Source organism: Piliocolobus tephrosceles, chromosome 5, assembly GCF_002776525.5.
Source record: "Piliocolobus tephrosceles isolate RC106 chromosome 5, ASM277652v3, whole genome shotgun sequence".
Classification (NCBI taxonomy): Eukaryota; Metazoa; Chordata; class Mammalia; order Primates; family Cercopithecidae; genus Piliocolobus; species Piliocolobus tephrosceles.
Window position 1 is genome coordinate 150,338,319 of NC_045438.1, and position 25,742 is coordinate 150,364,060.

At 42.3% G+C, this 25,742-nt stretch overlaps 1 protein-coding gene across 2 annotated transcripts; it reads left to right on the top strand.

Moving 5' to 3' along the window:
- TPMT (thiopurine S-methyltransferase) lies at nucleotides 1-24,620 on the top strand. Of its 2 annotated transcripts, none has more exons than XM_023209785.3 (9): nucleotides 1-266; nucleotides 6,220-6,403; nucleotides 7,785-7,877; nucleotides 12,152-12,284; nucleotides 16,231-16,283; nucleotides 17,241-17,315; nucleotides 20,422-20,507; nucleotides 22,144-22,188; nucleotides 23,554-24,620. In XM_023209785.3, exons 2-9 carry the CDS (start codon nucleotides 6,264-6,266, stop codon nucleotides 23,664-23,666), a joined length of 738 nt encoding a protein of 245 aa, XP_023065553.1. In that variant the 5' UTR covers nucleotides 1-266; nucleotides 6,220-6,263; the 3' UTR covers nucleotides 23,667-24,620. The 2 variants fall into 2 exon arrangements, with proteins under 2 accessions (XP_023065553.1, XP_023065554.1); XM_023209786.3 differs by having other exon boundaries at nucleotides 184-257.
- The last annotated feature ends 1,122 nt before the right edge of the window (nucleotides 24,621-25,742 follow it).

A 25,742-nucleotide genomic window follows, 5' to 3' on the forward strand; every position in this document is an offset into this window, starting at 1 on the left:
GTGCAACGAGGGCGGGAGTGGAGACGGGGCGCCAAGGGAGGGGGCGGGAACTGAGGCGGGGCGGAAAAGAGGCGGGGCGCGGGAAAGAGGCGGGGCGCGGGAAAGAGGCGGGGCGCGGGCGGAGGCGGGGCGCGGGCGGAGGCGGGGCGCGGAGAGGTGGCGGAGGCGGGGCGCGGAGAGGTGGCGGAGGCGGGCGAGGACCCGGACTGGCTCCTGGGGACGTCGGCGGTGGCGGAGGCAAAGGCTGGCAACGCTCTGTAAGCGAGGTAGGCTCCCTAGGGGGCGGAGGGTGCGGGTGAGAAACAGAACGATTTGCTAGGAGTGTATGCGCCTGTGCTAGGGTTCCCAGGAATTCTTACAAGCGTAGACAGCCCAGCAATCAGGCCTGTGAAGTGGGGTTCAGGGCTGAAGTGGAAACTGGGAAGAACGAGATTGGACAATAAATGACCTAAATCCAAGGTCCAATATTTAAAGTGTGTCCAAAGCATTGGTGTGTTTTAATTATTTTTTTTTCTTTTTTCTTTTACAGACAGGGTCTCCCTCTGTCGCCCAGGCTAGTGTGCAGTGGCACAATCATAGCTCACTGTAACCTGAAACTCCTGGGCTCAACTGATCCTCCTGCCCCAGCCTCAATAACTGGGACTACAGGCTCGCTACACCACGCTTGGCTAATTTTTCAATTTTTTTTTTTTATGGAAACGGACTCTCGGTTTTTGCCCCAGCCTGGTGTATTAATGATTTTTAGAAAAAGAGAAATACTGCCAAATAGTGAGTGATTCCCTGGAGATGTGGGAAACTGGGGTGCCGTAAACATTCTGTCTTGTTCTGTGGTGGGTTACACAGGTGTATGCGTATGTAAAAATTTCACCGAGTCATACTCTTTTAAGATTTGTGCACCTTAGGGAAGTTTCTCTTCAATTTTATGAAATTTAAAAACAAAACTATAGCAGATGCTTTTGAAAAGCTAAGAATAGAGACTAGAACAACTTGAGGACTTGTATGACCAAAGGAGCACGTCTACACTTTCTGTTTGTGGGCAGGAATTATTGTGAAATTTCCCTTCCTTAATTCTTGTAATGTGCACTTTTTTTGTATTATAGCAATAAACTTTATTTCTCTAGAAATGGTGTGTACAAGTGGAGTCCGTGCTGAGAAATTGTTAGAACAGCTAAGATGTTGAGTCCAGGAGTTTGAGACCAGCCTGGGTAACATAGCAAGACCCTGTCCCTACAAAATATTTAAAAATTAACCAGGCATGGTGGTGCACCCTTGTAGTCCCAGGTACTCAGGAGGTTGAAGTGAGAGGACTCCTTGAGCCCCAGTGTTGGAGATGGAAGTGTCATTACACCACTGCACTCCAGCCTGGGGAATAGAGGAAAATCCTGTCTCAAAAACAAACAAACAGCTAAGACGTGATTAAATTATGTGCATGATTTTGTTAGACAGTTCAAGTTTGTGTGAAAGCAATAGAGTTGTTCTACTCCAAGCGGCTGTGGCACTATGATAAAGATTATGCTTCTCTTTTAAGTAGAGAACTGCTTTATGAAGCCTTGAATTTAGGTTCCAGAGTTTCTGAATGAAAATGAAGATGAGAAAACGGTAACATTATTTTGCTTTTCTGTACCCAATATAAATCAGATACTTTCCACTGACTTCTCAGAAATGTCTGAGAGTCACCTCCTGATACCACCAGGGTCTTGCAGAAGCCATTTGCCAACAAGTGTTTGATAATAAGTGAATTCATGTTCCCAAGTAATGAGAGAAATGCCTCCTCTCTATATCCTAAGCATACTGAGGCCAAATTTGGCAACAAAAGGGGAAATTTTCCTGAAATACATGCTTTTATGCAATGTTTGCTATTTCACAGATTAATCATTAAATTAGACCCACCAATAATAGCATGCTAGTATAATCCAAACTAGTTTCACTAATAATTTAAAGGGAATGTTAGAATGATGGTGTTATGTTGTCCTTAATATTGCAAAGTTGACATTGAAAGAACAGGCATTTTCCTCATACATTCAGATGGATCTGCAGTTATGGTCTGTCAGCTAAAGAATGAGAAGTTCTTAATTTAGAAAGGAGATCTCTTTCTCATGAATGGTTTCAGACTGTAGAGTAGCCATTCTGACAGGCTGAGAAGTGTAGCCTCAGGCCAGAAGCCAGAAACTGACACTTCCTGGGAGGGGCAAAGGGAACAGGAATTTATGCTGAGGAAGGTGGCCAAATATACATATTCAATAAGCTGTAGGATGACTCATGAATATTTATGAAAGAAGGAAAGATACCTATGTGTAACTGAGCTTCATGGGTACCATGCACAAAAAATGGCAGTGTTACCACGATCACAGGATGGAGTTTTGGGCCCTCTTACGTCAAAAGGTGAAGCAGAGGACAGAAAAACCCTTACTATGCATTCTCAGTAAACTGGCCAGAACCAGTTTGTGGTCTGTGACTTCTTATCAGGCACAAAAGGAGGGATAGCATCAGGGGGTTGGTTGATATCAGTAGTAGAATCTTCTGAAAGGGCTGGTTTCCCTTAAACCCTTAGGGAACAAAGCCTAACTGTGGTTAGCAGGAGAGGAGGTATAGAGTTGTATGTGACACTCTTATCTACTCTTGGCCCAGAACTCAGTTTTCAAAGTTACTCTGGGGTCCTGTTAGCCAAGAAAGTGTGTAGTGAGCCGAGATGGCACCGCTGCACTCCAGCCTGGGCAACAAGAGTGAAACTCCATCTCAAAAAAAAAAAAGAAGGAAAAGGAAAGAAACTGTGCCTTCAGTCAGTTGAGAGGCTTTGAATTTTATTGTTAGTTTACATTGTACATGTCTTTTATCAGTTTCCTTAGTGTGCATTTCCCATGCAAAAAAAGAAGCTGCAGAAAATTACTTGAAAATACAAATGTGTGGAGTAGAGATAGGATATTAAACTATAGTTCAAAATCTACTTTAGTCTGTTTTTGCTGCCTCCTGAAAGTAACAGGATTTTTTTTTTTTTAAGGCATAAAGTACTAGGATAGCAGGACAGGAGAGACAAAATTAATAAAAGTTTGGAAAGGCAAATGGACAAGTGGGAAAGGATTTTGCAACTTCAAGGAAGCTGAATTCTAAACCAGCAATGAGGAAAGCCATTGAACAGCCCAGTTTGCATTACAGAATCCCCAAATGCTCAGGATTAGCAGCACCAGGTACCTCCATGAAGTGTGAGAGTATGGTTGAAACAAGAAGGATTGCTTGAAATGCTGGTTCAGAACAGGCCAAATTCCCAGATCCCTTTCTCAACTTCTTGCAACCAAACGTGTACATCTCACCACACTAGCAGGCTTTGGGGGTTTATTCTCTGGAAAGGGTAAAAAAAAGAGTGTCTAGACTGAGAAGATACAATACACAGTTGAGCATGGGAACATACAGAAAACATGAGGATTAATTGAGTACAGCAAACTGGATGCTGGGACCCTCGCCTACTTCGCTTCTTCTTTTCTTATATGAGTATATAACAGTGGCTCCAACAACAGAATCCTTAAGACAGGAATTGGGAGATCCATCTATGGGAAGTCTGACTAGCCAAAGACATTAAAGACATTAGCCAGGCATGGGGTTGTGCACCTGCAGTCCCAGCTACTTTGGAGGCTGAGGCAGGAGGATCACTTGAGCCCAGAAGTTTGAGGCTGTATTGTGCCACTGCACTACAGCCTGGGTGACAGAGTGAGGCCCTACCTCTAATAAATAAATAAATAAATACATCTAGGTTTCCAAATGAAATACATTCACATCACCCTACAGTATAAGCCCCACCCACATTCTTTGCCTTTATTCATTTTAGTACCTATTCTATTTTTTTTTTTAAGACAAGGTCTTGATCTGTAGCCCAGGCTGGCGTGCAGTGGCACCATCATAGCTCACTGCAGCCTCGAACTCCTAGGTTCGAGCCATCGTCCTGCCTCAGCCTCCTGAGTAGCTAGGATTACAGGCATGCACCACCATGCCTGGCCAATTTTAAAACTGTTTTAGTAGAGATGGGAGTCTCACTATGTTGCCCAAGCTAGTCTGAAACTCCAGGCCTCAAGCCATCCTCCTACCTTGGTCGCCCAAAGCACCGGGTGATTGATAGCAAAAAAAAAAAAAAAAAGAAGAAGAAGAAGAAGAAGTTTTAAAAATGAGAATTAAGGGAAATCTTTGAGAAAATAGTGCAAAAAGATGAAGATACAGAAAAATAGAAAAAATGAGAAATTTACCATACCACGTAAGAAGATTCTAGAGACAAATAATAGGGGTCCCAGAAGGAGAAATAAAAAAAGCAGAGGGATGGCCAGGCTCATTGGCCCACGCCTGGAATCCCAGCACTTTGGGAAGCCAAGGCTGTTGAATTATATGAGGCTGGGAGTTCAAGACCAGCCTGGCCAACATGGTGAAATCTCTTCTCTACTAAAAACACAAAAATTAGCTGGACCTGGTAGTGCATGCCTGTAATCCCAGCTACTCAGGAGGCTGAGGTGGGCGTGATTTTTCACTGTTCAGTGAAAACCTTTAGGGTACCAACACCCTATGGCCCCCACACTTCTAACCAAGAATTTGATACCCAGCAGAGCTATACATCAAGGATGAGAAATAGTCTAACCGTGTTTTATACGTGCAAAATGGAAAAACCGTATTTTTCTTCCTTGCGCTTTTTCAGGAAGCTCTGGAGTTTGGGCTTCATCAATATAAGGGTGGCCACTAAAAAACAACAAAAAAGAGGAAGACATGAAATAAAGCTGGAGATTTAGACAAGAAGGAAATCTCCAGAATGATGATGAAGAGAGATCCCAGAAAGCTAGCTGTCTACCAGGAATAGAGAATAGTCAGGGCAGATTCCAGGAGAGAATTCTCCAAGATGATACTGATAGTATAGCTGATGACTGGAGAGACTGAGAGTGTATTGATAGGAAATTGGGATAATTGGCAGAATTTAGAGTTAAATTAGGAGTAAGTACGATCGTGCCTACGTGATGAAGCCTGCATAAAAACCCAAGAGGATGGGGTTTGGAGAGCCTCCTAATAGCTGAACAGGTGAAGGTACCTGCAGCTAACCCATCTCTTCATCCGAATCCTCCGCAGTATCCTTTATAATAAATGTGCAAAGATAACTAAGTATTTCTCTGAGTTTTGTGAGTTGCACTAGCAAATTAAGCAAACCCAAAGTGGAAGGTGTGGGAACCCCAGCTTGAAGCCGATCGAGACCTGGACTTGCGACTGGTGTCTAAGTGAGGAGGGAAGTCGTAGGGATAGAACTCCCAACATACAGATCTGACGCTATCTCCAGATAGGTAATGTCAGAATTAAATCAGAAGATACCCAACTGGTGTCCAATATGTGGTGTGCTGGGGGGAAGAACCCCCACATTTGGTCGCAGAAATCTGGATGATTGGGGCGTGAGAGAGAGGAAACACTTGTATTAAGATATAATTCAGTTTATTTAACTATCTCTTGTAATGTGTATTAAGGGGTTTGCCTCTACCACCAGACGCAATGAAAATAATTTTTTGTATCACTTTTTATCGGATGCTGAATTGGCTAGGTGCAGTGGCTCACACTTGTAATCCCAGTGCTTTGCAAGGCCAAGACAGAAGGATCCCTTGAGCCGAGGAGTTCTTTGTTGTCTGGACAACAAAATGAGAACCATCTCTATTAAAAAAATATATATACATATATATACACACACACACATACACACACACACACAAATTAGCCAGGTGTGGTGGAGTGTACCTGAAGTCCCAGCTACTTGAGAGGTTGAGGTTGGAGGATCGCTTGAACCCAGGAGGTTGAGGCTTACAGTAAGCCAAGGTCTCCAGCCCGGGTAACAGAGCAAGTCCCTAGCTCTAAAAAAAAGAAGGAAAGAAAGATTAGCCGGGTGTGATGGTACACACCTGCAGTCCCAGCTACTTGGGAGACTGAGGCAGCAGAATTGCTTGAACCTGGGATGCAGAGGTTGCAGTGAGCCAAGATCACACCAGTGTACCCCAGGCTGGGAGGCAGAGGTTGCAGTGAGCCAAGATCACACCACTGCACCCCAGGCTGGGAGACACAGCGAGACTCCGTCTCAAAATTAAAAACAAATATAAAAAAAGAAATAAATACTTTTTAAAAAGTCACACTGCTAAGAATAATAGGTTTTCATTTAGCTCATCAATAGAATTCCAATGACCTTAAATGACAACATTGCAAATATTTTCCACTTAGGCAGGGAAGACATATGCTTGTAAGACAAAGGTGTCTATGAAACTATGGATAGTTCAAGAACTTCACTTGACATTGAAGAGTACTCCGATACTGAGGTACAGAAAAACCAAGTACTAACTCTGGAAGAATGGCAAGACAAGTGGGTGAACGGCAAAACTGCTTTTCATCTGGAACAAGGACATCAGTAAGAAATATTGAGTATATAATAGAGAAATGTTCTACCAGAAACTGACTTTGAGATAGAAATACTAATATAAGTACACATTATTTGACTAATTTTTTTTTTTTTTTTTTTTTTTTTTTTTTTTGAGACGGAGTCCCGCTCTGTTGCCCAGGCTGGAGTGCAGTGGCCGGATCTCAGCTCACTGCAAGCTCCGCCTCCTGGGTTCACGCCATTCTCCTGCCTCAGCCTCCCAAGTAGCTGGGACTACAGGCGCCCGCCACCTCACCCAGCTAGATTTTTGTATTTTTTAGTAGAGATGGAGTTTCACCGTGTTAGCCAGGATGGTCTCGATCTCCCGACCTCGTGATCCGCCCATCTCAGCCTCCCAAAGTGCTGGGATTACAGGCTTGAGCCACCGTGCCCAGCCTATTTTACTAATTTTTAAGATGCACATTTAATTCTTCACATTTTTGTGTCTCCTGAATCACAGTGCATCTATGGCATGATGTAGTTTAATAGGCAGTGTCTTTTCTTCCCACAGTGTGTGACTTACAAATGATATCTTAGATTTTTAAAATATGTTCTTTGATCCCTGCAGCATCTGTGTATTAGTCATGAATATTTGTACCTGCAACGGGTACTCAAGCAATGTTTATGCTTACAGTTCTTTATACTGAAAACCAGCAGTGTCTGACTTTGCTTTCAAATAGGATGTGTTCAGATGCTGAAGAATTATCTCTATGGTGGGAGAAGAGAAGTTACAAGAAATTAAAAAGTGAGCTAGGATGTTGTGCAATGTAGTAGTAGTCTTCATAGCAGAAATAAATCATGGGACCAGTGCTGAGTAAAGTGGTCCTTATAGGCTTTGCTTGTTCTGGGCAGCCACGCCCATCTCCCCAGGAGATGACATCATCATCATCATCATCATCCCAGAAACATTGGCTTATTTCTGTCGTGTGGATGGCCTTAGAAGAGCCACATCTCCACAGAGGAAATTACAAGAAACTACAAGAGTTACACTTCTCAGGTTTACTTCTGAGACTTGAGTCCATGTTTAGAGAACTTACCATGAAATGAATGTTGAAAAATCCATGGCTCCTGAGGTTCCATCACCCCCAAAATAGTATATATTTGGAGAATTAATAAAGAATTTTCAAAACATACCCAAGAAAAAAAATTATTTTTAATTACTAATCAGGAAAGCCCTGGGTGTAAGTCAGATTTACCACTGACTGAGTGGGTGTCTGAGCAAGTTACCTGTTTCTTCATTTGTAAGCTGGAGAGTATAATAATTAATAGCATCTGCTTATTAAGGTTGTTGGGAATATTAAGTGAGATAATGAATGAAAAGTATTCACCTACGATACAATTGTCCTAAAAACTTTTTTTTTTTTCTCCTCAGGCTGTTAAAGAAGCATTTAGATACTTTTCTCAAAGGCAAGAGTGGACTGAGGGTATTTTTTCCTCTTTGCGGAAAAGCAGTTGAGATGAAATGGTATGAGCAGATAAACATTAACAGAATTATCTTGTCTTGATGAATTCTTTGGGTGATTTAACAGGATGTGAGTTTAGAAACTCCATTTTCAGGAAGTACACAGGAATTTCTTATGTTTCTGTTAGTGATGGGTATATAATTGGAAATAATCTCAAACAGTAAGAAACAACAGAAACAGGTATGAAGTCTTTCTGGATTGAGTTTCAAAATCAAAAAATTAGTTTGGAGCCAATGAGGGGAGAAAAAACAGCCTTCCCTCTTACATTTCCGGGATCCTTGTATGTGGTTCAGTTTTTGTAGGTGGTTTAGGAATTTAGCTAAGTTAATTTTTAGATATTTGAAATGGTGGTGGACAGAGAAGTTCAAAAGGAATTACAGCTTTTTGGCAGGACAATGTTCATAGTCCACAGTTCAGCTCAACCTTCCCCTCCCACCAGGGAACACAGGAGTTTCTGTTATCGTGAACCGTTGTTATAAAACAGTGATTAAGACGGTATTTCTTGTGAGTAATTCTGTACAAAGAGAATTCACTTTAACAAGCCACTTTTACTGTGAGTTACCCTAAAGTCACCTCGACATCGTTCTCTATACAGAACTCTGTTGTAATGATAATATACATACACAATCATACCTGCCAAGATATGCATTTATTTATAAACTTGAATGTTGAGAACTTTGATCATTGAGCAGGAAAGAAAAAAGAATGTATAAAAAGGTTAGTAAATGTGCCAGGTGTGGTGGTTCCCGCCTGTAATCCCAGCACTTTGGGAGGCCAAGGCAGAAGGATCTCTTGAGCCCGGGAATTTGAGACCAGTCTGGGCAACATAGTGAGACCCTGCCTCAAAAAATAAATTAAAACTCAAAGATTAATAAATGTAAAATATAATAACGTAAAAATGGTCTATTCTGAATATAAATATCGGTACTAACACAGAGTATGCATGCATTTTTTGGGAGTTGATTTTCAAGTAGAGATGATAGAATTTTTGCAGCCAGCACACACTCAATTGTAGCTGAGAGCCTTTGTTAGAGGGCTGCTATGACTTTAAGATTCAAGTGTGGTCTTCAATTCGTGTGAAATTGAGAATATTTAAACTATATTATTGCACCTGTATTTTAACCAATTCATTGAGCCAGAAGAGACAGTTACTTTCAAAACTACCCTCAAAAAAATATTAACTCTATAAACAGATTGTCATGCAATGTCATCATAAATGGTAACAATGTAACAGATTCTGAGGCAACATTAGGAAAATGGTGTGAAATAGCCAATTAAATGTGATTGTTGAATATTTGGGGTCTAAAGCCATTTTTAAAAAATTACAAAAAATATCAGAACTTGTCAGGTGCGGTGACTCACACCTTTAATCCCAGCACTTTGGGAGGCCAAGGTGGGTGGATCACTTGAGGTCAGGAGTTCGAGACCAGCCTGGCCAACATGGTGAAAACCCGTCTCTACTAAAAATACAAAAATTAGCCAAGCGTGGCGGCGCACACTTGTAATCCCAACTACCTGAGAAGCTGAAGCAGGTGAATTGCTTGAACCCAGGAGGCAGAGGTTGCAGTGAGCCCATGCACTCCAGCCTAGGTGACAGAGCGAGACTCCATCTCCAAAAATATGTGTGTGTATATATATGTATATATACGTAAATACAGTTTTATATATATATATATATTAGAACTGAGCTACTGTAATTACATGTAAGAAGTTACGGTAGTAGATGATTTTTCATTTATGTAACTGATCTATGTATTGAGGTCTATACAGACGTCAGATGTGAATAGAAAAACTGATCATGAGCTAAAGCCAAAAAGCATTAAAACAAAATGTTTAAGATATTTAGGTTTTGGTTTTGGGTTTTTTGAGACAGTCCCACTCTGTCACCCAGGGTGGAGTGCAGTGGCATGATCATAGCTCACTGCAACCTTGAACTGCTGGGTTCGAGAGATTTTCCCTCCCAACATGCTGGGATAATATGCATAAGCCACCGCACTTGGTCTTATTTTGTTTTTATTACAGGTTGTAGTAGGCTATGCTTCATTTTTCCATCTGTTGAATGAGAAATAAAAGCACATGCAGCCAATTTGAATAACATTTTTGTTTACATTTTATAACTTTAAAATGTATGGAGAATTTTAAAACTCCCTGTATGCTTACAAATATCCTAGGAAATATGAAAGATGAAAGACAATTTATTAATGTTTCATTTTACAACTCAACAGTTTATGCTCTGCCCACATGGAAAGTATGTACTCATTTGTAGATAAAAGGTACAGTCAGTCCTGCTATACTTGTTTCAAAACTGAATTCTAACTCAATTGATATATTAGGGAACAATTTGAGCATGAAATAAATTTCACATTTGCTTGTGTGTGATTTCATCTGTAAGAAGCCTTAGGTAAAAGCAGAAAACTGCACCCAGTTGAACTAAGCCATGGATGAATAGATGGAATGCACAAACATCCCTCAGCTACCTCAGTAAGCATGAGGTCTTTTTCACAGTAAAGTCCCATATTGTAGTATTTATCTATTTCTCAACCATTTAACATGTGTAAAACTGTTGTTATTAGGTTCCTGTTTTTGTTTTTCAGTGTGGCACTGACAAAGATTTTAAATGCTGTGCCCTCACTTTCCCCACCAGCCTGGTGATTTTTTTTTTTTTTTTTTTTTTTTTTTTTGAGACAGAGTTTCGCTCTTGTTGCCCAGGCTGGAGTGCAATGGCACGATCTCGGCTCACCGCAACCTCCACCTCCCAAGTTCAAGCGAATCTCCTGTCTCGGCCTCCTTAGTAGCTGGGATTACAGGCATGTGCCACCATGCCTGGCTAATTTTGTATTTTTAGTAGAGACAGGGTTTCTCCATGTTGGTCAGGCTGGTCTCAAACTCCCGACCTCAGGTGATCCACCCGCCTTGGCCTCCCAAAGTGCTGGGATTACAGGCATGAGTCACCATGCCCGGCCAGCCTGGTGATTTTTATTGCGTGATTTAGCATAGTGCAGTGATTGTAGGAAGGCACATGCTATATTATAGCAGAACTGTGTTTTTATTTCACTTGACATAAAATCATAATTGTCCTAGGTATTTGTGCCACCGGTACTGTTTTCTCTTGAGTCCAAGATCCTGAGACTAAGTTCTGTTAATTATAAAACTTACCAGGACTGTAATCCCAGCACTTTGGGAGGCAGATCACTTGAGGTCAGCAGTTCGAGACCAGCCTGGCCAACGTGGTGAAACCCCGTCTCTACTAAAAATACAAAAATTAGCCGGGTGTGGTGGGGCACACCTGTAATCCCAGCTACTCTGGAGGCTGAGGCAGGAGAATTGCTTGAACCCAGGAGGTGGAGGTTGCAGCGAGCTGATAAATTGTGCCACTGTACTCCAGCCTGGCTGACAGAGTGAGATTCTGTCTCAAAAAAAAAAAAAAAGTTAGCTGGGCATGGTGGCAGGCACCTGTAATCCCAGCTACTCGGGAAGCTGAGGCAGGAGAATCGCTTGAACCCGGAAGGTGGAGGTTGCGGTGAGCTGAGATTGCGTCATTGCACTCCATCCAGCCTGGGCGACAGCGTGAGACTCCGTCTCAAAAAATAAATATAAATAAATAAACAAACAGATAAAATTACCAGGAAAATGCTATTGTATATAATAAAATATACAAATTTTGGATAGTGTTTATTTTAAGCAAATGGAAACTACAAGATTAGTATACAAATGAGTGCCAATGTTCTAGACCTGTTCACTTCAATACAGTAGCTACTAGCCACATGTGGCTATTTAAATGTAAACTAAATAAAATGTAAAATTCAGTTCCTCAGTCACAAGGAGCCAACGTGGTTAATGGCTCTTTTATTGGACAGCACAGATGCAGACATTTTCATCATTGCAGAAAATTTTAATGGGCAGCACTGATTTAGAGAAATTGAAAAGCATTTCCTCTAGTCAAATCAATTTGTATTAAATCAGTATTTTAAGTTACAGATCTATAATTTCATTCCAACTGTTCCATACATAAAATATATATATATATAATATATATATATATATATAATTTTCCAAATGTTTACTGTTTCCTGAGGTCATATAAGTCAGTTTTTCAGAATTTTTATAAGGTTTGAAAATAATATAGATCTGCTTTCCTGCATGTTCTTTGAAACCCTGTGAACCTGAATTCATATAAATTCCTTTAAATTAAAGAAAATATATGCTTACTCCAATATAACCCTCCATTTAGTCATTTGAAAACATAATTTAAGTGTAAATGTATGATTTTATGCAGGTTTGCAAACCGGGGACACAGTGTAGTTGGTGTGGAAATCAGTGAACTTGGGATACGAGAATTTTTTACAGAGCAGAATCTTTCTTACACAGAAGAACCAATCACCGAAATTCCTGGAGCCAAAGTATTTAAGGTTTGTTTTGGTTTGGGTAAATAATTGTATCCATATCCCCACAAAAGTTTTTCTCAGAATGAGTATTATGAGGATACCATATATGTGTCCAGTGGTTCCTGTTTAGCACACAGATTCATCCTAGACATTACATAGTATCAGGAGCAAGGGCTTAAAAATGTAGGTGATAGCTACCTAAACAGATATAGACATATGTATATAAAAGCTGAGGTCAAAGCCTTTCTGTACTCAAGTTTTTACGTTTGTTTTATTTTTATTAACACGCATTTTCTGAGAACCCATCATGTGCCAGACCCCGCCTAAGACATTGAAGAGATAAAGATAACACAGTACGCCTCCCACCCACCCCAACCCTCCCCGCCAAAGAATCTCTTAGTTTAGGAGAGAAGAGAAACAGGGACAAAGCTATTTGTAATGCGTGGAGCTAAGTGTAAAGACATAGGGTATCAAGGAAAGAGATGGGAGTTACACCTGCCCAGCCTGGCGGTGCTTCCTGAAGCATGGTGACAGATAGAGCTGGAATCAGGCAGGGCCTGGGTCCATGGCCTTGGACACCTGGGGAAGATACTACTTCAGTCACCCAAGAGGCCTCATAGGAAGTGATCTGAAGGGAAGTAGCCTCCTGGCAGAGAGACCAGACAGCAGGCTGTGGCAGTGGTCCAGGAAAGACATCGTGAATCCCTGAGCAAGGAGAGTGATGGGGCATAGAGAGTAGATAGGATGGATTAAAGCAACATTTATGATAGACCCACAGGATTCTGTGACCGAATGAGGACCAAAGGAGCGATGAGTTCACATTTCCGGCTCCGATAACTGGCTGTATGATCAATAATAAATGAGAAGGGCAGAAAGAATGAAACTTTTTCTAGAGATGATGAGTTTAAGGGACCTGTGGAATGGCAAAGGTTTTATGTCTGAAGCATGGAGTGGGGTTTGGGCTGAAAATGATAGGTTTGGGAGTGGTCTTTATGCTATGAGCAGAATGATGCACTGTAAATAAACAAACACTACCCAAGTGAGAACAAGCAGAGGGAATCGGTTTGGCAGAGACTCAAAGGCAGGCAGAGGAGTGGGAAAGCTTTATAGTGGACAAAAGTAAAACTCCCAGCATGTGCCGATGGGAGGCTGTTGGCATAGGGAAGCTGGAGGTGGGCAACTATGGGAGGCTGTTGGCACAGGGAAGCTGGAGGTGGGCAACTAGGAATGGAGCATCCTATGTAATTGGTTTGGAGAGCATGTTTGCCTTTCTCTGGCTGGTCCTAAAATGGAAGAAGTGTGGGTAAAAATTAGGGAAGCTGGCAGTCATTGACCAAGTCACGGCAGAGGTTGTGAAGCGGCTACCTTGTCTAGGGTAAATACCCCAGGTTCGTCGTCTTGTGCTAGGAAAATTTAGGACACAGATACACATGAGGAGTTTAGGAGTGGAGGTTTAATAGCCAAAAAAAAAAAGGGAGGGGGAGAAAGAAAGAGAAAAGAAAACAACTTTATCTCTAGTGAGAGAGAGAGGGGACTTCTGAGCGGAAAAAACCTGCCAGGTGTGCAACCACCAGATATAGTGCAGCCTGAGGAGTCAGTGTCCGATTTACATAGGGCTCACAGATTGGTTCGATCAAGTGTGATGTTTACATAAAGTGCTGGGAAGGCTGGTCTCCCTGCCCTAATCTTATTATGCAAATGAACTCTTCCCTTGGCTGGCGCCATGTTGACTGCTTCTTACTATACAGGTGGCTGGCAGAGAAGGGAAGATGGAGCCACCATTTTGAACATGATTGGCACAAACTGCCAGCATCTATGTCTGCAGCTCGATTTTAAAGGCTGCTCTTTGTTAGAAAGAAAAATGATTTGAGGCTGCTTTTCATTAAGAGGAAAACCTTCCGTACCCTCACTATCTGCCTAAGTAATTTCTTCTTAACTCCTGAATCAGTTGTGGGGTCAGAGTTGTATTGTCATATAGGATCTATCGTCCATCTGTATACTCAGTGTCTCACAAAGTACTGTTTTCTAAATATTGAAATTAATTGCTCACCTGGGCGTGGTGGCTCATGCCTGTAATCCCAGCACTTTGGGTGGCCAAGGTGGGTGGATCTCTTGAGGTCAGGAGTTCAAGACCAGCATGGCCAACATGGCAAAACCCCATCTCTACTAAAAATACAAAAATTAGCTGGCTGTGGTGATGTGTGCCTATAATCCCAGCTACTCAGGAGACTGAGGCAGGAGAACCACTTGAACCTGGGAGGTGGAGGTTGCAGTGAGCCAAGATCATACCACTGTATTCCAGCCTGGGCAATAGAGTAAGACTCTGTCTCAAAAAAAAAAAAAAAAATTTTGTTGCTCAGATCAGTAGGAAACTCGATGGTATTTTTTATTTCACATCTTCCTCCCACCCCATTCTCAAAGCATTAGAGAATCCAAGGAGTTTACTCAGTCCAAAGAGGGCTAGTCCTGCTTCCAGGCCCCTCTTGGAGCAGCAGTTCCCCATCTAGGCTGCACATTTGAAATCATCTCTGGATCTTATAAGAATTCCCAATCCAAAGGTCTTACCCCAGGCCAGTTATGTCAGAATCTCTAGGGGTGGGGCCCTGGCATCCGTACTGTTTAAAGCTCCCCTTGATTCCAATCTGCAGGCAAAATTGAGATCCAGCTGTTCTCCTGCCTCCAGGCCCACCCGTCTCTGGGCTGACCCAGTGATCCCAGGCTGGTTGTCAAAAACCCTTCCTCCTCTACTTATAAACCTGTGTGGGGACCTCATTTCAGAATAAAATCTAGCAGTCTTGTGCGCTGATACACCTTTCTGACACTGCCCTTCATCCCAGCTCCCGGGATCCTAAAGTCTATGTTATATTGCCCCCCTCTTGGAGTGTGCCCCCAGACCACACCCTAGAATGTCACCCTTTCAAAAGTCACCTCTTTTTTGTTCTCTTGATTTTTGTTGTTGTTGTTTATTTCTTGGGATTATTTTGCTCCAAGTGTTTGTTTTTGAGACAGGGTCTTACTCTGTCACACAGGCTGGAGTACAGTGGCACAGTCACAGCTCACTGCAGCCTTGACCTCCCAGGCTCAAGTGACCCTCCCATCTCAGCCTCCCAGGGAGCTGGAACTACAGGCGTGTGCCACCACACCCATCTAATTTTTTCTGTAGAGTTGGAGTTTTGCCATGTTGCCCAGGCTGGTCTCATACTCCTGGGCTCAAGCGATCTGCCTGATTTAGCCTCCCAAAGTGCTGGAATTACAGGTGTGAGCTACCACACCTGGCCAAAAGTCACCTTTTGTTTGGTCGCCCTGACGCTCCCAGGCAGGCCCCTGCTCTGCCTCTTGTGTTCACATGGTTCGCAGGCACAGAACCATAACAGAGCAGGCTGTTCTGGATTGTCATGTTTCTCTGTGCCCACGCTTCTCTGCTCTAGTCTGTCCTCACTGTGGTCAGAGACTGTGTCTAATTCAAATCTACTGTCTAGAACCCAGGATAGGTGTCTTGTCTACTAGGCGCTCAGCAAATAAATGCTCATTGGCTGAATGAATGAGCAAAACTGGAAGAATCAGCACAATTGCACATTTCCGGAATAACTTAAAATACCTGACTTTTCAGTACCACCCTGCCTGGTAATTGGTTGACCTGCAGATTTATCTTTAGCAGAGTAAAAAAGATCACTCTGCTCGAGGAAACATTGCTAGAATTTTATAGCAGGCTCTGAAGTGAATAACAGCCAACTGATCTTCAAGGTTGTCCTCTGTGATATTCCTCTGAGTTGGCCCAAAAGAACCTCACACAGGTTTTAAAAGAAAAAAATAAGGTGCCAATAAAGTGCAGTAAAATTATTTACTTTAATTATGTTTTATTAACACATTATTTCCCTAGAACTTTTGCTTTGCTTGGCCCTCTTTTCTTGACTATTCAAGTAAGTACTAAGTAAAAAAAAAAATTCTTGTTTTCATTATTTCATTACAGAGTTCTTCGGGGAACATTTCATTGTACTGTTGCAGCATTTTTGACTTTCCCAGGTAGGTTGAATACTACATCTGCACTTTAAAAAACTGGAATGCTTGCCAAGCAATGCAGGCATGGGAGTGGAGGTCTCTTCATCACTCTCCTCCGCTTGTGTAACATCCACAAAGCGTTTTGTTTGTTTGTTTTTGTTTTTGTTTTCTTGAGACAGAGTCTCGCTCTGTCGCCCAGGCTGGAGTGCAGTGGCCGGATCTCAGCTCACTGCAAGCTCCGCCTCCCGGGTTTACGCCCTTCTCCTGCCTCAGCCTCCCGAGTAGCTGGGACTACAGGCGCCCACCACCTCGCCCGGCTAGTTTTTTGTATTTTTTAGTAGAGACGGGGTTTCACCGTGTTAGCTAGGATGGTCTCGATCTCCTGACCTCGTGATCCGCCCATCTCGGCCTCCCAAAGTGCTGGGATTACAGGCTTGAGCCACCGTGCCCGGCCCACAAAGCATTTTTTTGAATGTCTGTTCTGCAGGTATTTTTGTTACATTCTTGTCTGCACACTTTAATGTGTTTTGTCTTTGGTTAGCTCCCAAACTATGGGAAACTGAGGCAGCTAGGGAAAAAGAAAGGTGAGTAAGCAGTGTCTTCTACCTTGCAGCTGGGCCTATAATAGAAATGAATTTCAAGTGGCCGAGGGAGATAAGAGCTCATCTCCTGAAGGTCCCTGATACCTGAGCCAGAGGCTGGGAGCAGAGTTGTTGCACACCATCCTTTGTTATTTCTTCATGTCCCCAAATCATAACAAGAGTGGGGAGGCGGCTGCCACCGGCTCCTAAAACCATGAGGGGATGGACAGCTCTCCACACTCAGGTCCACACATCCTTATGGACTCTATGAGGAAATGCGAACGTGAGATCCTAGTATCTTGACGATGTTTGAAGTACCAGCATGCACCATGGGGGGCGCTGTTCATCTTCTTAAAGATTTGATTTTTGTCCCATAAAATGTTTTTTCTCTTTCTGGTAGGACAAATATTGGCAAATTTGACATGATTTGGGATAGAGGAGCATTAGTTGCCGTTAATCCAGGTGATCGCAAACGGTAAGTAATTTTTCTTTTTTTGTTTAGCCTTCTTAATTTTTTAGTATTCTATACTTTTTCTGGGTTCTAGAAAATCAGCTACACTTTTATGAGTTTGAAATGGCTTATTATATTTGGAATTTATAAAAACCTAAATCAAATCTTTAAAGATCAATTCTGTTACTTTCATTCAGCTATTCAACAAATATTTACTAAGTTCCTGCGATGCTCTAAATATATACTATGCCAGAAGCAGGGGAAATAACTGAACAGATTATACATGGTATTTGCTCTGACAATCTTTACATTTCCAGCTCTGTTCTTTCTCCCAAACATCCACATCACATGTCCAGTGTCTGCTTTGCATTTCCCATGTGACATCAGTGTCCTTTAACAACTCAAAATATCACTGAGACCTCTGTCTCCATAAGACACATTTGTATATGAAACCTGATCTGCTAATGTCTAAATTTGTAGGTGTTTCCCACTCCCTAAAGATGTTCATCCACTCCTTAGAGGTTAGTCCTTCTACAGGCTCTGGTTGGCATGGTAAAATCAACCAAGCAGTGGGAAGCAAACTGAAAGTCACCAAGTGCAGACCAAGAGTAGACACACCACTTTGGGAGACTGAGGTGGGCAGATCACCTGAGGTCAGTTATTTCCCCAGTAACTGGCATAGTATATATTTAGCACCTAGTAAGAGCTTAATAAATGTTTTTTAAATAAATGAATGAAAGAAGTGAACTGCACTCTGAGCAAGGGCAATATTATTTTACTATGTACTGGTAGTATCTTTGTTTGTTTATTTGTTTGTTTTGAGATGGAGTCCCAGTCTTGCTGCCCAGGCTGGAGGGCAATGGCGTGATCTCGGCTCACCGCAACCTCCGCCTCCTGGGTTCAAGAGATTCTCCTGCCTCAGCCTCCCGAGTAGCTGGGACTACAGGCATGCGCCACCCTACCCAGCTAATTTTGTATTTTTATTAGAGACGGGGTTTCTCCCTGTTGGTCAGGCTGGTCTCGAACTCCCGACCTCAGGTGATCTGCTCACCTCGGCCTCCCAAAGTGCTGGGATTACAGGTGTAAGTCACCATGCCCGGCCTTATCTTAGAATTTTATATATGTGCTGGTACTTAGTATCTTCGTTCTTTATCTACATGCTGGCACTCAGTACTTACTATGTTAGCACATCCTATTGGTGCTCTCGTTAGGACTGGGTGTCTTCTCCTTAGACTGTACATTGTCAAGTACTGATGTATTTTCTGCTGTGACTCTCGAGTTCTTGCCTAACATAAACCAGTAGGGCAGGCCTCATTTTTCTGGATTTTTTGAGACTGGTTGAGAGAGAAAAAGTTCACATTCTAAGAGGAATGAAGTCTTCCAGTCCTAGGAAACCCTACCAAACCGGTCTGACATCGCCTTCATGGGGGCAGCGAGTTTCTTCTGAAAAACAAGAATCAGAAAGTAACAGTTTCTGTTCAGAAGTTTGCTTTGGTCTGGTTCTTTCACTTACAAGGAAGAGTGATCCACTGTTGAATTCTCACAGTTTGTGAAGTGGTTATTAGTCTTATCCTCATTTTACAGGTGAGGAAACTGAGGCACAGAAAAGTTAAGAATTTGTCAAGCTTACACAGCCAGTCAGTAGAGGAGCTGGGGTTTGAGCTTGGGCATCTCGTAGAGTCCACACTCCTAATCTCCACACTCGCCTCCCCAACTTCTCACAGACCTCTGGACAGAGATCACAGTCTAGCCAGGCTCCGTAGAAACTGGAGTGCCAAGAGCCCAGGCTCCTTCCTCAGTGTGGGGAATAGTGTCCATCTTTGTCCTTGGCCTGTCTCTCATGGCCTCTCTACCTCCCTGCATGCATCTCCTGTCTTCTCCTTTTCCCTCAGCTTCCTCCATTTTTATTCCCACATAGCTGACTTGCCTTCAACCCTCAGCCTCCTTGCTCCAATCACCATACAACAGAAAAGCTCCAACTTTCAGTAGGACCACAGCTAATTAGCAAGTCCTCTTCGGTCTCTTAATTCAATTTCCAAGTCAGTCATCTGATTGGTCAACTCATCGCCTGTCCCTGGTCCAGCCCTGGCTTCTGCCCAAGTCTATCGATGGGTCCTGTTAGCATCAGCTTCCCTCACTGAGCCAGTCAGACCTGGCTCCCTGAGGCACCTACTCAAAGGACAGTTCCATTGCACTCATGGTTTATGCCACACTTGCAGAGCTTTCATTTCATGCCACCTTTTTTTGACCTGCTTGTTATTCTCATTTCTCTCTAATTACACAGAGGAAAAGAATTGTGCTTTCTCTTACATAAGGCCCCTGGAGGGGTCCCAGTCACCCAGGATATTTGTTAAATTGCAGCATCCCAGGCCCCATGGCAAACTGACTGCATTGGTCTGTGGGGATGGAGCTCGGGCATCTTTTTTTTTTTTTTTTTTGAGACGGAGTCTTGCTCTGTCGCCCAGGCTGGAGTGCAGTGACTGGATCTCAGCTCACTGCAAGCTCTGCCTCCCGGGTTCACGCCATTCTCCTGCCTCAGCCTCCCGAGTAGCTGGGACTACAGGCGCCTGCCACCTCGCCCAGCTAGTTTTTTGTATTTTTTAGTAGAGACGGGGTTTCACCGTGTTAGCCAAGATGGTCTTGATCTCCTGACCTCGTGATCCACCCGTCTCGGCCTCCCAAAGTGCTGGGATTACAGGCTTGAGCCACCGCGCCCGGCCTTCGGGCATCTTTTCTTTCAACAAGTACCCCGGTGATTTTGACACCCAGCCTGGTCTAGAAACCACTGCCCTCAAGCACACAGGCATCCAAGGTCAGCAGGCCCTGAGTACTTCTTCAGGCCAGAAGGAGCCTCTACCCATCCTTATGTGATGTCTTCTGCTCTGATCAGCTCTGGAAGCAGGCCTCGATTTGATTCCCATTTGGACCAATTCCCAGCTTAGGCAGGGGCCATAATTTGCTAAACCCACTTCTCACTTTTAAAATGAGAATCAACCGCTTATGATTATTAGAAGAACTTAAACTCAGTAATATCAGCGAAAGTAATTTCTGGCTTCCTTCCCTGCCTTTTGTCCCTCCAGCCTTTGCCTGTGTAGAGAAATGTAACAAATACCTTCTTGTGTTCTTTTAGCTATGCAGATACAATGTTATCCCTCCTGGGAAAGAAGTTTCAATACCTCCTGTGTGTTTTCTCTTATGATCCAACTAAACATCCAGGTAAAGTTGTTGGGTTTTTTTTTTTTTTATTTTTTTCTTTTACCAGTTGCCTAGTTTCTTGATATAAATTCTCTGATGTGGAAAAGCATTATTTTCTCCTAATTTATCTCACAGGAAGCATACTGTGTATATATATGGAGATAATTCCAGTTTTGGCTAATGGGAACTATAAGCATTTTTTTCTCTTCCTATATTGTCCGTGATTTTCTTGTATTCCTTTCCCATTTTGTTTGCCATTCACAACTCAGACTGGAGAAAGGGGGGAAATGGATGATCCTGATAGACAAGAGAAATCTCATGAGCCCTATTGGGAGGAAGGAGGAATGTGGTTGGATATTGCATATCCATATCACCCAAGTGGTAGTGATGTGTTGGACAGATGCCTTCACATACACAAGCCCAGGGTGAGAAGTGAATATGGGGATGTAGGAGTTGTGCAGGAAAAGCTATAAATTATTGTCCTTTTTTAATTTCTGAAGTCTTAAAATCTGTCTATTGCATTCTTTTATTTGTTTTGAATCTGTTGGGGGCATGTTTTCTCCTGAACTCATTTTAATGCATTCGAACATTGAAACTTAACCTTTGTCATGGCTGGACTTGTATAGGGAGAAATACATAGACTTTTAATTTGTAAGAATCACCTTTTTGATTTTCAACTGAGCTTTTTTACATGCTTGTTTTTTAAGTATTTACATATGTTAGAATTTTGTTTTTTGTTTTGTTGTGTTTTTTGTTTTTGAGACACAGTCTCACTCTGTGGCCCAGGCTGGAGTGCCGTGGTTTGATCTCGGCTCACTGCAACGTCTGCCTTCCGGGTTCAAGCGATTCTCCTGCCTCAGCCTCCCAAGTAGCTGGGATTACAGTGTGTGCCATCACGCCCAGCTAATTTTTGTATTTTTAGTAGAGACAGGATTTCACCATGTTAACCAGGCTAGTCTCGAACTCCTGACCTCAGGTGATGTGCCCTCCCCGGTACAGGCGTGAGCCACCGTGTCCAGCTAGTATTTTGTTTCTGCTTGAATAAATTGAGGTCTTAAAAAACTCATTAAAAGATGAGACCTAGTGTCCCTAATTAAATCAGAGACAATCAAATGGAAATAGAAATTAATAGAGGCAGAAGTTAGCTCTGCTAATCTGATTTAAATTCCATTCATGAATAGGAGCCCTAACAAAGAACCTTTAGGAAGAAAATACAGCAGGCCCTGTCTGGAGGTGGATGGCTGAGGATACTGCTCTTAGAAGGGGGCGGAAGCTCGGCTTCCTTATAGTCTATATCCTGCAGCAGAGCGGGAGGGGTGTATAAAATGTGGGTAAGTGCAGGAGTTGGTAGAAAATCAGTAAACTAGAAGATGGTTGAAGCCCCAAAGGAATCTGCTGATGGACTCCACTCTGATTTCAATGAGCCTAAGTCCCTTGACTGGCTTAGCTGTCTCATTGAAGCTAAAGATGGATATGATGGGTATGTAACATTGCCATCCTCTCAGTAAGCCAATTTATTTATTCAGTATGAGATTTGCAAAAGAAGAATGAGAAGAACATGCCACATCATCACCTATTTGGATAACGAAGTTGTATATAGAACAGGTACACCTAGGTCATTGGAAAGAAACTGATAATTTATCTCTCTTTTACCTAGGTCCACCATTTTATGTTCCACATGCTGAAATTGAAAGATTGTTTGGTAAGTTTGTGGACTTAGGCTGTAACTTAATAAAGTCAAGTTAACTCTTTTAGACCAGGTGTGGTGACTCATGCCTGTATTTCCAGCACTTTGGGAGGCCAAGGTGGGCAGATCACCTGAGGCCGGGAGTTCGAGACCAGGCTGGCCAACATGGCGAAACCCTGTCTCTACAAAAATACAAAAATTAGGCCAGTGTGGTGGCATATGCCTATAGTCCCAACTATTTGAGAGGCTGAGGCATGAGAATTGCTTGAACCTGGGAGGCAGAGATTGTAGTGAGCCAAGATTGTGCCACTGCGCTCCAGCCTGGGTAACAGTGAGACTCCATCTAAAAAAAAAAAAAAAAACCACCAAAAAAATCTGTTGTGAACTATTAGTATATTAGTATCTAGAGTATGTCTATAAAATTTAAAAGATAAAGACCATGTTATTTAAAATTGTTTTATCTTAGAAAAGGAACTAATCTCTGTAAATATGCTCTGTATATATGCTATATGCTTTATGTTAAAGGCATTTGAACTTTTCTAGAGAGATGGTATATTTTTATTTATTTATTTATTTATTTATTTATTTTTGAGATAGGATCTTGCTCTGTCACCCAGGCTGGAGTGCAGAAATGCAATCACAGCTCACTGCAGCCTCGACCTCCCTGGGCACAAGTGATCCTCCCACCTCAGCCTCCCCAGTATCTGGGACCAGAGGCATGCACCACAATGCTTAGCTAATTTTTGTATTTTTTTTTTTGTAGAGATGAGGTTTCACCACATTGCCCAGGTTGGTCTCCAGCTCCTGGGCTCAAGTAATCCTCTTGTCTTGGTCTCCCACTGTACTAGGATTAGAGGCATGAGCCGCCGTGCCCAGTGGTGTATTTATTTTTTTCTTGGGAGTTCAAAGTGATGATAACAATTCAGAGTTCAGGAAATTTGCCCTTAGCATTCCTTCGTTTTGATTAAAAAGAAGAGAAAAACCTTTAGTATACACTGTTTTTAAAATAATTTCAAGGTTTTGTTTGTTTTGAGATGGAGTTTCGCTCTTGTTGCCTAGGCTAGAGTGCAATGGTGCAATCTCAGCTTACTGCAACCTCCATCACCCAGGTTCAAGTGATTCTCCTGCCTCAGCCTCTCAAGTAGCTGGGATGTGCCACCATACCCGGCTCATGTTGTATTTTTATTAGAGATGGGGTTTCACCATCTTGGCCAGACTGGTCATGAACTCCTGACTTCAAGTGATCCACCCACCTCAGCCTCCCAAAGTGTTGGTATTACAGGTGTGAGCTGCCACACCCAGCCAATTTTAAGTATTTTTAAAAGAATCCCTGATGTCATTCTTCACAGTATTTTAACGTGTTACTCTTTCTTGTTTCAGGTAAAATATGCAATATACATTGTCTAGAGAAGGTTGATGCTTTTGAAGAACGACATAAAAGTTGGGGAATTGACTATCTTGTTGAAAAGTTGTATCTACTTACAGAAAAGTAAATGAGACATAGATAAGATAAAATCACATTGACATGTTTTTGAGGAATTGAAAATTCTGCTAATGCCTAAAAATGTAACAGATTAATTTTTTTAATTGTTTATAAATCATATGATAGATCTTTACTAAAAACGGCTTTTTAGTAAAGCCGTTTACTTTTTCTAAAAAAGTTTTAGAAGAAAAACATGTAACTAAACTTTTAAAGTAGCTCCTTAGGAGAGGAGATTATGATGTGAAAGATTATACCTGTGTGTCGTGCAGATTGCAAGATACTTTACCAATCAGCATGTGTTACCTGTACAATTTTTAAAAAATTTAAATGCAATGCATATTAAATATAATACACACAGAAAAACGGGCATTTATTTTATTTTATTTTATTTTTTGAGATGGAGTTTCATTCTTGTTGCCCAAGCTGGAGTGCAATGACGCAATCTCAGCTCACTGCAACCTCCACCTCCCAGGTTCAAGTGATTCTCATGCCTCAGCCTCCTGAGTAGCTGGGATTACAGGTGTGCACCACCACGCCCAGCTAATTTTTTGTATTTTTAGTAGGAACGGGTTTTACCATGCTGGTCAGGCTGGTCTTGAACTCCTGATCCCAGGTGATCCGCCCACATTGGCCTCCCAAAGTGCTGGGATTACAGGCATGAGCCACTGCACCCGGCCTGACATTCTTTATGAAATTTAGAATTGTCGAAGAAATATGACACTTCAGTAGGGTTCAAGGTGGTCCCAAAAGTTATATAAAAGATTAGTTTTTACTATAAACCCTTGTCTTTTACTCAGATCCTAGAATCCCTTTTCACATGGTTTCTCCATATATAACAGAATCAAGAAACAAATTTTAATTAAACAATCTGTAATGGAATCAAGAAACAAATAAACTTTAATTAAATAATCTATATGGAATAAACATTCCCAAATTCTAAGAGTAAATTTTTCTTTAAGTTTTCTCTTAGTTTGGCAGTTGTTGTTTTTTATAATTTAATCTGTTTACATCATCAGGTCTTATAAAGTATAATGTACTTAGAGCTGGATTCATGGCTGTTTATTATAAAAGTTTAGATTTTTCAGTTTTTCATTAATGATCACATTTTGTTATGTCAGACAGTCCTCTATAGCTCTGTACTACCCAACAACTAAATGGTTTAGATTGTTCAGCTCATGTTAATAGGATAGTTGTGCATTATAAAAAATGAGTTACGTGTGTGTGTGTGCACGCGTGCGTGTGTGCTGGCTTAAAGGTTGTTAATGGGGGGATTTGGGGTCCCCTTTGACATTGGTGAAAGCTATGGTATTCTCCCCAGAGATATGTCTTGTCAACCTCTCTAGTTCTCCTTGACCTGCATGTACAAACTTCTACCCTAGAAGCTCTCTGCCACTGATGTATTCTAATAGATTTGTCAGGCTATTAATTTGAAGCACCTCCTTGCCCACAATGAGTCTTGCATCTCTGAGACATGCTCCCAGTCTATAGTGTGGGCTTCGGAAGCCATGACCCCCAACTCTGCCTGCATCACCAGTTGAATGGACAACTGACCCGAGCTGAACCAACACAATTCTCTCCAGAGACTTTTGATTTTACTTTTTTGTAGAGACAGGGTCTCACTTTGTTGTCCAGGCTGATGTGGAACTTGATGTGAGGCCTCAAGCAGTACTCCTGTCTCGGCCACCCAAAGTGCTAGGATTACAGGTGTGAGCCATTGCGCTGGCCCTCTTCATAGACTTTTGGACTTGGGAATAGAAAGGCAACCCTGTCTCTACTAAAAATACAAAAAATTAGCCAGGTGTGGTGGCACGCACGTGTACTCCCAGCTACTTGGTGGGCTGAGGCAGGTGAATCACTTGAACCCGGGAGGTGGATGTTGCAGTGAGCTGAGATCACGCCACGGCACTCCAGCCTGCGCAACAGAGCGAGACTCCATCTCAAAAAACAGAAAAGAAAGAAAGGCAAGTTGACTGCTGAATGGGGAATCTGTAATGTGTACGCCTGGGGGCTGTGTGGCAGCCACATTCCACCACATGGATCTGAGACACAGAATGCTGATCTGTGGAAAGAGATGAGAACCAAAGAG